This window comes from Saimiri boliviensis, chromosome 4 (genome assembly GCF_048565385.1).
Source record: "Saimiri boliviensis isolate mSaiBol1 chromosome 4, mSaiBol1.pri, whole genome shotgun sequence".
Taxonomy (NCBI): domain Eukaryota; kingdom Metazoa; phylum Chordata; class Mammalia; order Primates; family Cebidae; genus Saimiri; species Saimiri boliviensis.
This window is the reverse complement of record NC_133452.1, coordinates 155,524,235-155,542,364: the sequence shown is the minus strand read 5'-3', so window position 1 is coordinate 155,542,364 and position 18,130 is coordinate 155,524,235. Positions and strand designations below refer to the sequence as shown.

The following is an 18,130-nucleotide window of genomic DNA, read 5'->3' as shown; positions in this document are numbered from 1 at the left end:
AGTTTTAGAGCTGGCCTAATACACATAAATCAGACAGCCTTTCTGGGAGTGAAACATGCTTTGCAAATTTATGTTGTAGGGTGTGTTTATATTTTCAATGTCAAAACTAACTTCTATTTTATGCAAGATGTATGTTGATCAATAACTTAGTGAAACTGATTATCTTTCCAAATTTGTTAATTTCCAAAAGAACTTGCAATTTTTACATTCATATTTATAGCACACTTTTACTGGAAGACTATAGTCAAGTAAAAAGGCTGCACATAAACGAAAAGATGAGCATCCTGTATAATATGAGTGTAACTGAATTAAATTTATGACATTTGTGTCTATTCTCTTATTTTTATCACTTATTATAATTAAGTTTTTTTTTTGGTAGAGATGGGGTCTCACCACATTGCCCAGGCTGTTTTCAAACTCTTGGGCTCAAATAAGCCTCCCAAGGTGCTGGGATTACAGGTGTGAGCCACTGCACCTGGCTCCACTTATTAGAATTTTGAGACTTTCTCTGTTCATGAAAACAAAGTTTCTGGGGGCCTTTCCAAGAACATAGAATTGTTAATAATACCACAGTGAAGTGCTGTATAATATTTTAGACGTACATTTATTAATAGTTTTTAAAAAGTCAATTCGGGGAAACAGAACACTACTGGAATTTCAGATTTCCATAAAAGTACTAACGGTACTTAAATATAGTCGAAATAAAAAGATATTCCCACGAATATGAAGGAATTGTGGAGCCCATTTTGTTCCATTTTCTTTAGAAGCAAAGCTCCTAACACTTTTGTCTCAAGATAGAAAGACCAGGGGAAAGGTCATAAAGACTCAGATCTCATGGTTTCGTTGATGATATCTGACGGTTTCGCGATTCTTCACTCCTCCCACCCTCTGTGGTCCCTGTATGCCATTCCTTTGGTGACCTGGAAAGATCTGAGCTTTGGCAGTAGATGAAAAGAAGACTGAACAGAAAGCAAAGTTGCTTTGGAGAAGTAATGACAGCTTAAAATCAGAAAATGGCCTGGGAATAACACGTGCTGTCTATATGAGTACATGTAAACCAGTAACTTCGTGTTTTTATGTTTGTTTTTCCTCTTAATTTATGCAGATACTCCTTGACTTATTATGGGGTTTTGTCCCATAAACCTATTGTAAGTTGAAAATATTGTAACAGTCAAACATGCATTTAATACCCCTAATCTACTGAACCTCATGGTTTAGCCTAGCCTAAATAAATGTGCTCAGAACGCTTACATGAGTCTACAGTTGGGCAAAACCATCTAACACCAAGCCTGTTTTACAATAAAGTGTTGAATATCTCAGGTAATTTATTAACTACCGTACTGAAGTCAAAAACAGAATGCCTGTATGGGTACTCAAACCATCTTAAGTTAGGCGCCACCTGTATACCCAGATGTGGCCCTTCAAAAAACATAGGTGGTGACTTCTGTTCTACATGCCCAAAGTAAAAATTTTTTATAAAAGCAGACCAAGCCCTCCGAGTAGAGTCCAAAGAATATAATGAACACACTGTCGGGCATGGTGGCTCATGCCTGTAATCCCAGCATTTTGGGATACTGAGGCAGGCGGATCACTTGAGGTCAGGAGTTCGAGACCAGCCTGGCCAACATGCCAACATGGTGAAAACTCTGTCTCTACAAAATATATAAAAATTAGCTGGGCATGACGGCACACACCTGTAGTCCCAGCTACTCGGGAGGCTGAGGCGCAAGGATCGCTTGATCCTGGGAGGCAAGATTGCAGTGAACTGTGACATACCACTGTACTCCAGCCTGGATGACAGAGCAAAATTGTGTCTCAAAAAGAAAGTAAAAGAATACAATGAACATAATCTAATATGCTCAACTGATCCAGATATTCTGCATACATTGCCTTGATATGTAACTGTAATTATTAGTTTGGCTTTGCTGGTATTTAGATCAAATCTGAATTTCCAGATTGTCTTTTCTTCTTGTCTGCCAGCTTGAGAATACAATTTCTTATAAAAAAGGAAAGATAAAATTAAATTTTCCATGGGAAAACTTTCCAGAGTTAAACATAGCAGAGTATACCCATCAAAGAAACAAACTGTAGAGGGCCAACAGTTATATAAAGACCAAGAGGGACATGTGGCTTGAATTAGCTGGACAGCTACTTCATTTGGCCAGAAGGGCCTAAGTCAGAACTACCACTGAATTCAGGCTTTTTTCTTTCAGATTTCAGGAACATGCAGAAATGTCTGTACTTTCTCAAATTATCCATACTCAGCAGGTAGCAGAGGTGAGGGTTAAGGCAAAATCATAGCTGTTAGAAAGATTATTTACCTTTGGCTCTATACTGTATTTTGTTTATTGAGGGATGCTCAGTTTGCAACAAGAGTGCAGACTGGACCAATAAACTGTGGGCAGGGCTTGCCTTCGTGCTCTATTTTATGAAAAGTTTGTTTTACCTTTAGGAGATAATCTGCAGCTTCCCGCATTTTCCCTTTTTAAGAAAATCATTTTGCTTAAGCTAATATTATTTTATGTCTCCTGAGTTTACAACAACTGAGAATGAAAGGCAGAGGGTGACAAGGGACAGGAGCAGAGGAGATGTGGGTGGCCGATGGCTGCTCCTGTAATAAAATGCATTCTCCATTCCATTCCTATCACTGGACAGAAGAAAATACCCATTTTGGCTGGGCACGGTGGCTCACACCTGTAATCCCAGAACTTTGGGAGGCCGAGGAGGTTGGATCACCTGAGGTCAGTAGTTTGAGACCAGCCTGGCCAACATGATGAAACCTTGTCTCTACTAAAAATACAAAAAATAGCCGGGCATGATGGCGGGTCTCTGTAATCCCAGCTGTTCTCGAGGCTGAGGCAGAATAATTGCTTGAACACGGGAGGTGCAGGTTGCAGTGAGCTGAGATCACACCACTGCACTCCAGGCTGGGTGACAGAGCCAGATTCTGTCAAAAAATATATATATATATTTTTTAATGCAGCTTTTGAAAAACAAGACACGATCTATAGTTAACAGACTAACACTTTGGAAATTTCATTGTGATGACAAATGAATACAGTGGATTTAGCAAATGTGTTTGAACCCTATCTGTTTTCAAGTCACTGCTATCCCAGTATTAGGGTTCCAGTCACTGCTACTGATCCCAGGGTAAATTGGGATCCGCCTCGGCCTCCTAAGTAGCTGGGATTACAGTTCTGTGCCAGGACGCCCAGCTGATTTTTGTATTTTTCGTAGAGATGGGGTTTCGCCATGTGGACCACGCTGGTCTCGCACTCCTGATCTTAGGTGATCCACTCGCCTCACCCTCCCAAAGTGCTGGGATTACAGGTGTGAGCCACTGCGCCCCGCCAAGGGGACTGAGATTTCTAACAAGTGCCCAGGTTGCTGTTGGCCCTAAAGCCACACGGCACTACAGGATGGGCCGTACCTTCCACATTGTCCTGGTGCACGCAAGCGTCGTACTCTGCGCGTGCCCCCAGCATGCAGCTCTCCCTATTCTATCATGGTGCATTGCTTATCTTCTTCAGCTGGAATGTTCGTTACCGTGGACAGGAATAGTGTCCACAATGCCTTCTATCCCTCTTTGTGTTCTCAGCCCCTTGCCCAGAACTTGGTCCTAGTAGATGCTCAAGCCATGTTGGTTTAATTATGTGGTCTCTGTCAGGCTGAACTCACAGAGCTCACTTCCAACCTAACTTTATTATCTGTCTGTGCAGTGGAGGCTCCTTTGTTAGTTGATGACACTTCTAACCCCTGCTGAGCAACATGGAACCCTTCCGTAGCAGAATGAGAGTAACTGGCCACCCAGAGGCCCAAAAGGGACCTAGAAGCCCAAACTTAATTAAGTAGAACGAAGCAGCTGTGGTCAGGTACACTGGCCAGAGCCACTCCGGGGAAGAGCTGTGCAGAAGAGTGAACTTTGTCACTGGACAACCAATACATCATCTGGGACTCTGCCCGTTCCCTTTGATTAATAGCCCCAAGGTGTGGGTTTGGTACAAGTTCTAAATGAAAATTTAGATATAAAAGCTTAAGAACAGTTTTCTCTTGTAAATAGCACGAGGAGGCCAGAGAGGCCTGAAGACTTGAAAATGTACAAGGCATACATGTTCATATTTAATGACATGCCACAGAGTCTACATTATTCATCATGAGTCAGGGCACCCTCTGGCTGAGTTTTAATTTGATCAAAAATAAGCTATCAAACTTTGGCTTTGTTAACAGACATTTGGCCTCTACACCAAGAATAGAAAAAAAAGAAATACCTACTTGGAGGAAAAGAAGTGATCCTAAAGTGTTTTGTTCTAGGAAAAATGAAACGCCACCTTGTCTGTAATTGTAACTACCCTCAACTACTTGCATTTTCCTGGAGGTTCAGGAGAGGGTAGGATGAATGATAGTGTATAGGATGGATTTTTTTAAACCTGTGTTATTAAGAATTACATTGGCTGGGTGCAGTGGTTCATACTTATCATCCTAGCACTTAGGGAAGCCAAGGCAGGTAGAGCACTTGAGCCCAGGAGCTTGAGACCAGCCTGGGCAACATGGTGAAACCCCATGAGATCACCGGGGCAACATGGTGAAACCACGTCTCTGCAAAAAAAATATAAAAATGAGCTGGGCATGTTGGTGCACGCCTGTGGTCTCAGCTACTTAGGAGGTTGAGGCAGGAGGATTGCTTGAGTCCAGGAGGTCAAGGCTGCAGTGAGCTGCAGTCATCCCACTGTGCTCCAGCCTGGGCATCAGAGCAAAATCCTGTATCAAAAAAATAAACAACAACAACAAAAAACACAAAACCCCAAAAACAATAACAAAAAAACCAGAACTATATCACTATTACTTAAGAACGTATATACATTCATTCATGCGCAGTTTTATTCTACTCTACACATAATTATATCCTATTTGCTCCCAAAGCTAAAGTAATTCAGAAATACAGGAAAGGACAGAAATACGTCAACAAGTTAACATCCGAAAGTTAATAAAATAATCATATCTATCCTATTCAGATAATCCTTTTTATGGCCTTTTTCTGAGCAGAATTTTCTGAACAGACCTTTTTCAGAACAGAATAATAGTCTGCAATTACAGATTCATAGAAACGAACAATTTTGTAGCTAAAAAATCAATTATTTCAGTAATTATAAGTGTAAAGACTAGGCCTTAGTCTTCTGGCTTTAGTTATCTGATTTGAAGGAACTCCCAGTGAATATTACAGATCTGACCAACTGCAAGGGATGCTGAGTAACAGTGTTGCTATTGGGTTTGTGCCAAAAGATCCATTTATTCAATAAAGTGCATGGGAAACTTAGCACTAGGAAAGCACACTAACTCATGAAAAAAAGGTCGGGTCCCAAGGATGAAACTAACTGAAAAATAGCAAGTCGTTTCTGGTGTGGGGTCTTTCTAGTTGACAGCTGCCTTCATGTTGAAAAAAAGCTCATAGAAATGACAAGATTCCATCTACCATGGTAAATGCAAGAAATTCCAGACAGATTACTCCACAGCTGCTTCCTCCCACCCAGCTCACCCCATCCACCCCAGCGCACTTGCACACACAAGTAGACTCTCTTCCAGTCACTGGGCTCAAAGTCTGGCACTGCACCCTGACAACTGAATGCGGTAGCAGTTGCCAGTCACAGCTGCAGTCTGGAGGCTGAGGTTAGGAGATGGGATCAGGGACTCTCAGCTCCAACTGTTAACTCAGGGAAGGGTGATTTTGCAGAGCCACGTGCCCTTGGACAATGCTGGTCTCAAACAACAGGCTGTCAGTCACTGAAACCCCCACAGAGTGCAAATCACGAAATCCGATTTGAAAATAGAAAACAATCAACAATTACTGAAAGTACTTGAGACATTAAGTGGTCATAAACTTTTCGTAGTGCAAATAGGAGTTTTGTGCAATGGACTGTGTCCTTTAAGATGAAATGGTTTTTTGTTTGTTTTTTTTTGAGATGGAGTTTCGCTCTTGTTGCCCAGGCTGGAGTGCAGTGGTGCAATCTCGGCTCACTGCAACCTCCACCTCCTGAGTTCAAGTGATTCTCCTGCCTTAGCCTCCCCAGTAGCTGGGATTACAGGCATGTGCCACCATGCCTGGCTAATTTTATATTTTTAGTAGAGACAGGGTTTCTCCATGTTGGTGAAGCTGGTCTCAAAACTCCTGACCTCAGGTGGTTCACCAGCCTCAGCCTCCCAAAGTGCTGGGATTACAGGTGTGAGCCACAGCACCCGGCTGGAATGGCTTTTTTTTTTTTTTTTTTTTTGAGACAGAGTTTTGTTCTTGTTACCCAGGCTGGAGTGCAATGGCGCGATCTCAGCTCACCGCAACCTCCACCTCCACCTCCTGGGTTCAGGCAATTCTCCTGCCTCAGCCTCCTGAGTAGCTGGGATTACAGGCACGCGCCACCATGCCCAGCTAATTTTTTGAATTTTTAGTAGAGACGGGGTTTCACCATGTTGACCAGGATGGTCTCGATCTCCTGACATCGTGATCCACCCACCTCAGCCTCCCAAAGTGCTGGGATTACAGGCATGAGCTACCGCGCTCGGCCCCGGAATGGGTTTTTTAAAGCCTCTGGGCCAGATGAGGTGGCTCATGCCTGTAATCCCAGCACTTTGGGAGGCCCAGGCAGACCAATTCCTTGAGCCGAGGAGCTCAAGACCAGCCTGAGCAACATGGCAAAACTCTGTCTCTACAAAAAATACAGAATTTAGCCAGGTGTGGTGGTGAATGCCTGTGGTCCCAGCTGCTTGGGAGGCTGAGGCAGGAGGATCATTAGAGTCCAAGAGGTCAAGGCTCCAGTGAGCCATAATTGTGCCACTGCACTCCAGCCTGAGTGACACAGTGAAACACTGCCCCCACAAAAAAATTACATTAAAAACCTCTCTGAATACTGTGGTGTCCATGAATATCAATACTACATCTTTCTATATGCTTTCATGATCTTTATCATTTTATAAATATGTAGTTTTCATAGAGTTGTGATCAGTGGGCAAACGAAATGACGTTGTTTTACTTTTTCCTCCCAAAGACCATTCAATCAGCTGATTCTAGTAGCCCTTTTCTCTTCTCTGCAAGAATGCTGTGACTCTGGCTATCACTGTTTATCCTTCATCTTGCTGGAATGTTGACAGGCCATAGTAGGTGAGGAGAAATTAGTTTGATTTATGCTATGGACCATGCTTTGGAATCTTTAAGTAGTTTTTAATAATTTAAAATAAATTTAATTTTAAACTTCAAAGATACAATTTTTATAATATATTTTTTAATTGCTTCCCAAACCTCAGAAGAAGACGACAAAAAATATCAGGAAACTTATTTCTAGGCATATGTCTTAAAGCTTGTCAAAAGATTTTCTAGTCATTTTTAATATCCGATCAAAACTTTATCATTTCAGTCTTCCATTAGTGAAGTGAAGAAGATACTTTGCTTTTACCATCTGAACAGCATTTTCCCCTGTCATATTGGGTGCTCAGTAACTAACAGCTGTCATGGCAATCCATGATGCCTGATGTGCTCTATGGATCATATTTATTTTATACAAATGTAACAGTTATATTTTGTAACTATTTATTTATTTATTTATTTTCAGAGGGAGTCTTGCTCTGTCGCCCAGGCTGAAGTGCAGTGGCACAATCTCGGCTCACTACAACCTCCGCCTCCTGGGTTCAAGTGATTCTCCCGCCCCAGCCTCCTGAGTAGCTGGGATTATAGGTGCCCACCACCACAGCCAGCTACTTTTTGTATTTTTAGTAGAGACAGTGTTTTGCCATGTTGGCCAGGCTGATCTCAGGTGATCCACCCACCTCAGCCTCCCAAAGTGCTGGGATTACAGGCATGAGCCACCGTGCCCCACCCTCTACATGGATATTTCATCTTAGGTTTTCCTCGAGGCAGATGTTAAAGCGTGAGACCACTGGGCCACAGGGTGTATAGATTGTATGGCCTTTTTTTACACAGGCAGAGGACGGCCTGGTACTTACTGTTTTGCTCCATGTGAGGCCAGTGGTGTGGTGTTCCTTGATGTATGCTTGAAGCTCACTCCAAATGTTCAAATATGACTTCACCCAATCCACATGGCGCAAATCACTTTGTTATAAAAGAGAATGGAAGAAAGCGGAGTTAGGATCGAAAAGACAATTGTAAAAAGATTGTGGGGTCACATGGTTATCTAGTGACTAGGGCCCTGGAGCCCGGAGCAATTGTCCTCACAGCCCAAGCACCGTGAAGCGCTTCAGAAGGGAACCCTGGGAGGAAGCCGACCCAGCACTCTCCTAAAGGGAGGCGGCAGGTGGACGGGTGCCCTGAGTCCAGGTATGGGGCAGAGGGAACAGAGAGGGACCCAATAGAAGTAAGCTGACGAGTAGGGTGTCCTCACACTGTCCTTGTCAGCCCTCATGTGAGGGAGGCAGAGAGGGGAGACTGTTTCTTTCCACACTGCTCCTGATGCAAATGAGAGACAATATGCTCCCAGGAATGAGAATGGTATTAAACAGAAAAAAAAAGTCACTGGGTTCATTTTCTAATAATTCTGTTGAATCACTTGGTTAAAATGTAACCAAAATGGAGAATTTTAGTGATTATGACTGACAAAGAAATCGGTATAGTAAGAAAATTGATCTCTTACAAACAGGTGACACCCCTTACTTCGAAAGGGACATTTAAATTCCCTTAGTTTAATATTTTGAATGACAATATGAACCAGGCAGGGCATCACCTATATTTTTACCTTGATTTTATTGAACCAAGGGCTAGTAAAATACTTACCTTTTATAACAGGATTAACATACAAGATTGAAAGAATTGTTAGAAATATTAAACTTACAGATAGGCAAAAATAGTTGCATTTCCTTTTGGCAATTTTCACCCATAATATGTTTGTTTTCACTTTAAAGAAGACTAGGTAAATGTGAAAATGATGACATTTGAGTTAAGAAAATATTTAATTATGTTCCTGGGCCGCTAATCTGAACATAATCATTAACGGAAATCTTCATGATTAAAGCTTTCCTCAATAATGACTTACCTAGACATACTGTATTTTGTTTTGCTTGAAAAGCCCTAAGCACCACCAGCTTATTGTATCAAGGCATGTCATTTAGAGACAGTGAACTTGGGCATCCAAGCACTTTGTTAATTCCAGCACTTTGGGAGGCCGAGGCGGGCAGATCACCTGAGGTCAGGGGTTTGAGACCAGCCTGGCCAACATGGCAAAAGTATTAATATTTCATTCTTTTTTTACGGCCCAATAATATTCCATTGTGTGGATATACCAAATTTGATTTATCTATTCATCATAAATCCTATTGTATCAAGGCATGCCATTTAGAAAGAGTGAACTTGGGAACTGAAGTCATAATTATCCACTCCACAAAGAGAAAAAACATCAGTGTGGTTTTGTTCTTCATTTTTAGATGGACTGATTATATTCATCAAATCTATGAAAAGTGTCACTGTCGCTTTGTCTCACCTTCAGAGTCAAAACCCAAAAGCTAAGAGTAGCTCCAAAGGTCTCTCTCACTGGCTATTCGGTTTGACTACTCCTAGTGGTAAAAATGGAAGTCATGTGCACCTCCAGCGGCATTTCTCTGGCTTCTTGTACAGTCTTGAGGTGGTCCACTGAGCTTAACTGAGTCGCGCTTTGGTGCTACTGAAGTACACTTTCTACTTAATTGCTAGAGCTAACATGGAGGGGCAAATACTGAACCCTCTTTGTGAACAAAAACATGTAGAAAAGCCCATCCCTTTTGACTATGCTGCTACCTCAGGGGAAGCGCTCACACCCACAGGCCCAACATATACTCAAGGAGGGACTGGGAGAAGGACAGGAGCTGATGAACTGAGACACTAATAAAAATAGTCTCCAAGGGTGAAAGGTAAAAAGGCAAAAACCTAGGATGTGCTTGAGCTGTCCTAAGCTGGCATGTGTAGGTGTGTGTCTGCATATCTTGAACAAAAGAAGTCACTCGGGGTGTACGTTCATGCTGTCATATGATATCCAGGTTTGGCAACTGAAACTTGCTCTTTTCTGAAATGTTATTTCTATGTGAGAAGAACAGGCCATCTTGCATATTTCTGATGCCTTTCTCATGCGTGTCGCACGGTTCTGAAATCTCTAATTCAACATGGCAACATTTGGAGGCATATCACTGGGCACAACTGGCTTGATGCAAAAAGTCTGTAACTGAGCACAACTGTTTTAACCAAAGTTTTCTCGGGGTGGGCAGAGCCCCTCCTAAGAGGAAAAGAGGCACACTGAACTCCTGGAACTAGGAGTTCCATCTGCTAAAGCTCCTCTTCCTAAAAGCAACATGGAATGACTAAATTCTGTGAGGGGAACACAATGGCTGTTTTTCTTTTTCTTTTTTCTTTTTAAATATAACAGCTTTACTGAAATATAATTTACGTCCCATACACTTTGGCCATTTCCAGTGTGCAATTCAATAGTTTAGCTCAGCAGAGTCGAGCAATCACCACCACAATCAATTTCAGAACATTTCATTGCCCCTGAAAGAAACCCCATACCCATTAGCAATTAATCCTCCAAAGGGAGTAATTACTTAAAACTTAAAAAAAAAAAAAAAAAAAGCTTAAACTTTTAAAAATCTGAGTTTTCCCTAAACTTCCCCAGCTCTAGGTAACTGTTAATCTACTTTTTGTTTATATAGATTTGACTATTCTGGAATTTCATATCAATGTAATCATATAATATGTGCCTGGCTTCTTTCACATAGCACAGTATTTTCAAGGTTCATTCATGCTGCTGCCCGAATTAAAAAAATGAAAAATTAAAGCACGTTTTGGAATGAAATAACCATTGATGCACTGACTGAATTAAGTAGCTTAGAAATTACTTTAGTGGTCCTAGATAATATATTGGGGTACAGTAATCTCTCTCCCTGGAGACAGGCTGGTAACTGTTTTTCCTTGGAAAATTAAAGCTTAAGGTTGTTGATAGCTCTAAATAGGGTAACAATTACAAAGTGGAAACTATGATATGGAATCTGATGTCACCACTTTCTGTTGCTTATAATTATTGAAAACTAATGGAGTTCAAGAAAAGCTGTCATGGATTTGGGAAATATCAGGACCAAGAAATTAATAAACAGTCCATTCCAGGCTCACGCTTGTAATCCCAGCACTTTGGGAGGCTGAGGCAGGTAGATCACCTGAGGTCAGGAGTTTGAGACCAACCTAGCCAACATGGCAAAAGTATTAGTATTTCCTTCCTTTTTTATGGCCCAATAATATTCCACTGTGTGGATATACCATATTTTATTTATCTATTCATCAGCTGATGAACATTTGGGTTATTTTCACCTATTGGCTATCATGAACAATGCTGCAATGAATATTGTGTACAAGCTTTTGGGTGAACATATGTTTCCATTTCTAGTACAGTGGCAGAATCTCAACTCACTGCAACCTCCCCCTCCCGGGTTCAAGCCATTCTCCTGCCTCAGCCTCCTGAGTTAGCTGGAATTACAGGTGCATGCCATCACACTTGGCTAATTTTTGTATTTTTAGTAGAGATGGTTTTTAACCATGTTGGCCAAACTGGTCATGAACTCCTGATCTCAAGTGATCCACCTGCCTCGGCCTCCCAAAGTACTGGGATTACAGGCTTGAGCCACTGCTCCTGGCCTGCTTTTTGTAGTAAAAAAAATATTGTTACATATTTCTTAACCTGAGGGATGAATGTTTAGGTATTTTTTGTATTGTAATTCTTTACACCTCATGTATATTTTATAAATATTCTTTTGTATCTACTCAATATTTGTTAAAATAAAAAATAATCTACAAAGGAAACAGGGATGAACATTTTGAATATGTAATATTGACAAATGGCCTAGAAGTATAGGAGGTATTTATTTATATATTTTATGCAATTTTTCTATATTCCATATAAAATTTGTCTGATATTGTTGTAGACCTTTTTCTTCTGGTTCTAATTTTCATATCTGCATTAGTAAAATAAGGAGGTGAATGGAGGCTGGGTGCAGTTGCTCATGCCTGTAATCCCAGCACTTTGGGAGGCTGAGGCGGGCAGATCCGGAGGTCAAGAGATCGAGACCATCCTGGCCAACATGGCGAAACCCCATCTCTACTAAAATTACAAAAATTAGCTGGGTGTGGTGGTGTGTGCCTATAGTCTCAGCTACTCAGGAGGCTCAGGCAGGAGAATTGCTTGAACCTGGGAGTGGGAGGCTGCACTGAGCCAAGATTGCACCACTGCAGTTCAGCCTGGTGACAGAGTGAGACTCTGTCTCGGGGGAAAAAAAAAAAAAAAAGGAATTGAAGCAATAATCCAATAATGTAGGTTCTTTAGTATCCTTCCACCTTAACAGTCTGGGTCAACACATGAAACGTCACCAGGTGTCTCTGCATTTGCTGACCAATGGTCACTTTTGTTGCTGCCACCTAAGAGCTCTGAGGGAGATCCACTTTCAAGTTCAGGGCCAGAAGCAGGTAGAATCTTGCTGCTCTTATATTTGCCTCATCCCTTCCCTTAGTTCCTAGGCACCAGCTGCATCCCATTTAGCCAGCGGTTTAGAGTACAAGGCACAACCTTATCAGAGGAGGAGGAATCTCATGATATCCCTTAAACATTCAGGACACATTTTCCTGGTATTTCTTCAGCTCTGCCATGTCTCTGTTTGGCCCTATTTTCTATTCTGACTCCAGTTTTAAGTCACTCTAGGATCTATTACTTGTGCTGTCGAATGCAAGGTCCTTTCACACTGGTTCACAAGGCAGAGCCCCTTGGTTTAGACCAGGTGTCCCCAAACTACGGCCCACGGGCCACATGCGGCCCCCTGAGGCCACTATCCGGCCCCCCGCTGCACTTCAGGAAGGGGCACCTCTTTCATTGGTGGTCAATGAGAGGAGCACAGTACGTGGCGGCCCTCCAACGGTCTGAGGGACAGTGAACTGGCCCCCTGTGTAAAAAGTTTGGGGACGCCTGGTTTAGACTCATCTATGCTTTGAGCAGCGCTCTGAATGGCTGCTAGTCTTACAGATGTCTGTGTCCACCCCAGCTGTACTTCATTTTAACTGAGTCTCTGGTTTCTTCTCACTGCTCTGGTTTGTTGTTTCATCTCAGTTCTGTTCTTGATTTACGCTTTGTTTCCGGATTCCTCCTCTCTTCTCTAGCTCACCCACCAACTCTACTTTGATAAGTGTAAGAGTTCTGTAACATATAGGGTTGCTCCATCACCAAGCTCTCTGATTACTGTGGGAATACCTAAGATAGTGACATGCATTCAAGTGGGGGGAGTTTATTCATTACGAGAGAATGGAGGTGGACTTTCTAAAACGCATGTATTATCTGGATAACTGATTCCACTTTCCACTTGACTTTATCTGCAAAGATTAGTATTTTCCTTTAAAATTTATAGTACATTAGTGTAGCACCTTGGAAAGGAATCAGTCGTTAACTGTATTGAGTTTTCGGGACAAATGTCTAACAAGTAATCAACTGAAAATTTGGTCAGTAAAAGAAGGTACGTACCTGTGTTTGTAGTCCTTTAAGACCCTGTTAGTGTAAAAGGTGGCAGCGTCATTCATCTCCTTGACATAAGGACCGGGTTTGGGGGACTGAGAAAACAGGACCATCACCCAAGCATAGAAGGAAAAAAAAATAGAATAAGAAAGAAAATGCCTTAAGAAGCAAAGCAATGGAGACGTGGACTTAAAGTGGGAGGCAAATGTTGCTCTGAAAGGTTGATAATACTTTCTACAGTACCTCAGCACGGAAGGCATTGAACTTGAAACAGGGAAGGAGAAAGCGGGTGGATTCAGCCTAGGAAGAAGCTTCCTTCAGTGCAAGGAGCGTGAAGGTAGCTAAGCTACGAGTTCTCCTAAATACTCCAAACGTGTGACGAGGTGAAGAGGCAATATTCCACCGGGACTTACCACAGCTATCCATCCAAGGGCAGGGATGCTTTCGCTGACAGCCGAAAGATGATTGAACATGGTACTCCCCCGGTTTCTCTCTCTGAAAGTCTGGATTTCCTGAATCTTTTCTGATATGGGTTTCAGAAGAGTGGCCACGTCATTCTGTAAGCAGACAAACATCGGGGGCTGTGAACTACAGAGAGAGCAGAAGCACAGCACCTCTACCCGTGCTGGCCTAAGCAGCAGAGTTCAGGGCTTGCCATCTCTCCAGGGGACTAAAAGAAAAAATCGTCTTTGAGAATAGCACGCACTTGTTTGTGGTTAGGATAATGCCACCGTGCTTTTACTGTCTGAAGTATGAAAACTGCAGATATTTTTAACATTATTAATGCTGTGTTTTGAGATGTAGAAAAAACCCAGCAGTATGACATAGCCCCCATTTCAAACACCCTTCAAGAAACACAGTGAAATTGTGTGTTGATCATTTATATTTCAACTGGAAAATAGACATTGCAATAACCCAAGTATAAAGTTGGGTAAGACTGGAAGGTTAGTAAAATTACATCATCCTATTCCTGTGGGAAAATGATTTGGGAGAGGCTTCCTGGTTTTACCATAGTTACCATTATCCATGTGAAAAAGTGGAACTCGTCCACTGAGGCATCCCTTCCCTTTTTTGTTTCTTTTGAGACGGAGTCTCAATCTGTCTCAGGCTGGAGTGCAGTGATGAGATCTTGGCTCACTGCAACCTCTACCTCCCAGGTTCAAGTGATTTCTCCTGCCTCAGCCTCCTGACTAGCTGGAATTACAGATGCCCACGACACCCGGCTAATTTTCTATATTTTTAGTAGAGACGGGATTTCACTGTGTTGGCCAGGCTGCTCTTGAACTCCTGACCTCAAATGATCCACATACCTCGTTCTCCCAAAGTGCTTGGATTATAGGCGTGAGCCACCATGTCCAGCTCTTTTTGAGAAAATGTGATGGCTTATTTTATTTATAGTGACTTTAGTCTTCGCTGGCTTTCTACATTGTCCCTAGTCCACTTGGCCTGCGATTACAGATCACAGTCAATCCTGCTAATTCGACAACTGATTTCTCCATTTATATAAAAATGACTTTCAGAATTACATGAGCTGGCTGGGTGTGGTGGCTCATACCTGTAATTCTGCCATTTTGGGAGGCTGAGATGGGAGGATCACTTAGGGCCAGAAGTTCGAGACCAGCCCTGACAACACAGCAAGATCCCACTTCTACAAAAACTTTTAAAAATGAGCTGGTTCTGGTAGTGTGCAGCTGTAGTTCCAGCTACTCTGGAAGCTCCAGTCCTGGAATTTGAGATTACCAGGAATTTGAGACTATAGTGAGCGGTGACTGCACCACTGTTCTCCAGCCTGGCACCAGAGGGGGACCTGTCTGAAAAAATATGTAAATAAAAAAATACGTAAATAAATAAAAATAAAAAATAAAAAACACAATTACATGAGCTGAGTTATGAAGCATCACGAGACCGATACCCCAGAATACCACCACTGCTTTAAGTATCTCCTCACCTACATCCTTAGCATCCTCTGATTTCTCTAGGCCTTGAAAAGCAGATAGCCTTGTTTATCAGATTTTCACATGTTCACCAAAGAAACAGCAAAGGTCCTCCTATATTTCAGCTCTGTGGAAGTAGCTAAAGAGCTTTAAGCAGTATTTTACTAAACCTTGTTTGCAGGAAGTAAAATAGAAAAGCTCCTTACAGCTCTTTAATTCCTAAGATTTCAGAGCAATGGCTCCCAGCCTTGGCTACACATTAGAACCACCATGGGGGCTTTAAAAACCACTGATGCCTGGGTTCCACCCCTAGCAATTCTGATTTAACTGGTCCAGGGGCGACCTGGGTGAGGGCAGGGGGATTGGATAAGCTTCCTAGGTGATTTCAGTCATTGCTACAGTGGTGGCTTCACACCCCAGAGGATGGTCATTTCTGCCAGGGACAGCAAACCATCAGGAAAAAAATTATGTGCAGCTGCGGTAGCTTTTACTTCTCCTTCTAAACTCCTTTACATGCACTCCTCTGAAAAGAAGGTTGAATGGAAGGGCTTTGGAATTAGAATGGCCTTGGTTCAAATCTGAGCTTTGGTGCCTACAGGCCTTGAGCAAATTACTTCATGGGATCCTTAGTTTCCTCATCTATAAATCAGAGATAATACCTATCACCTACAGGCTACAGGAGATACTGCATTTTAAAGCCCTGGAGGTACACAATAAATTGAAGTAATTATTATTATTTCCATGATGCAGTTAACTCATACCAGATGGAAAAAGGATGTGGTCCCCTGCAATATGTGATATTCATTTGTTTCAAATAAATATGCATTTAAGATAGGAGAGGCTCCAAACAGACATCTACATAGATTAACAGGATTTTAGGATTCCAGGAGTCTAAACTGGGTCACCTAGTTCAGCTTTTGACAAATCCAATAGAACAGGTCACAATTAGTATTTAAAAGTCATGAAAATTGATTAGAAAATAGCAGCATTTGTATGTAGTAAGGATGGATATTTTGGTATTAAACACTTGTTTTGGTTATGAAGTGTGTGTGTGTGTGTGTGTGTGTGTGTGTGTGTGTGTTTGTGCGAGTGCTGGGTTGCCAAATAAAATGTATTTCTTAATATAGATCTAGCCTTAAAAAGTTATTTTTTCTTTTCTGTGATGGAGTTTCTCTCTTGTTGTCCAGGCTGGAGTGCAGTGGCGCGATCTCGGCTCACCGAAATCTCTGCCTCCCAGGTGCAAGTGATTCTCCTGCCTCAGCCTCCTGAGTAGCTGGAATTACAGGCATGTGTCACCACACCCAGCTAATTTTGTATTTTTAGCAGAGATAGGAGTTTCTCTATATTGGTCAGGCTGGTCTCAAACTCCTGGACTCAGGTGATCCACCCGCCATGACCTCCCAAAGTGCTGGAATTATAGGCGTGAACCACCACACCCGGCCAAGCCTAGAAGTTTGAGAAACATGGCCGTAATCCAGTTCTCCTATTTTACATATGGAATACAAGCTCAGAGAGGTTAATTTACTATGTCAAGACCAGCTAGCAACGATTAGTGGAGCTGGAGCTAGAAGACTGGTCCTTGGGGAGGCCCTGAGAAGATTCTCGATACTGGGTGCTAAGAAAAATACAGTCAGCATCTACATACAGGTTTCTTCTCTACCAATAAGACTAGGGAAAGGTGTTGAGAAGAGATGAAGAGCAAAGGTTCTAGAATGAGACTTCTTGGGTTCAAGTCCTTGCTCCACAGTGTACTCAGCTCTGGGACTTTATACCAATTACCAAACTTGTCCAAGATTCCCTTGTTCCATCTGCAAGCTAGGCTTGACAATAGTACCTGCTTCACAGAGATGTTATGAGGAGTAAACAAGAGAACACTGTGCTTGGTAAAGGGTCAGGTATACTGTGGGTGCACAACAGGTGGCTGGTGATCTCTGAGGTATCTGTCAGTTACAAAGCCTCTGACCGGCCAAGTCCACTGACTAGCTCTTTCCCATCCCTTGTATGTCTCCTAACTGAGATATGTTGAGGGACAGAGGCACACTTCTGTTTGAGGGAAAGAAAGAAACACAGAGAAAGAAAGCAAAGTGCTCTCAAGGTTCCCAGCGGACTTTTTAGCTATTCTGTACTGAAGGAGGGGAAAAACAAAAACATTTGCTGCAGAAGCTGGTCAGCTCTTATGGAAAACTCATGAATATCTTCCCGTCTTCTCTCTTTCCCTTCTGATCACTACAAAGTAAAGGGCTTGTGGATTTGGTATGAAGACCTTGGATCAGGGTTGTTGGGGGCTGCACTCTGGCCCCACTTCACCAAATTAATATGCTGAAGCCTTAACCCCTATAGTACCATATTTGGAGAAAAGATCTTAAACATGGGCCGGGCGCGGTGGCTCAAGCCTGTAATCCCAGCACTTTGGGAGGCCGAGGCGGGTGGATCATGAGGTCGAGAGATCAAGACCATCCTGGTCAACATGGTGAAACCCCGTCTCTACTCAAAATACAAAAAATTAGCTGGGCATGGTGGCACATGCCTGTAATCCCAGCTACTCAGGAGGCTGAGGCAGGAGAATTGCCTGAACCCAGGAGGCGGAGGTTGCGGTGAGCCGAGATCGTGCCATTGCACTCCAGCCTGGGTAACAAGAGCGAAACTCCGTCTCAAAAAAAAAAAAAAAAAAAAAGATCTTAAACATGGTTG

At 42.4% G+C, this 18,130-nt stretch overlaps 1 protein-coding gene across 2 annotated transcripts in view; it reads right to left on the bottom strand.

The window, feature by feature from the left end:
* The window catches only part of CAP2 (cyclase associated actin cytoskeleton regulatory protein 2), a 151,094-nt gene that overhangs the window by 22,728 nt on the left and 110,236 nt on the right, over positions 1-18,130 (bottom strand). For both annotated transcript variants that reach the window (XM_039462690.2, XM_074398478.1), the window contains 3 exons: positions 13,919-14,062; positions 13,515-13,600; positions 7,987-8,092 (listed from right to left, as the gene is read on the bottom strand). In XM_039462690.2, the coding sequence (XP_039318624.1) occupies positions 7,987-8,092; positions 13,515-13,600; positions 13,919-14,062 (336 nt within the window). The remainder of the gene's footprint in view (positions 1-7,986; positions 8,093-13,514; positions 13,601-13,918; positions 14,063-18,130) is intronic.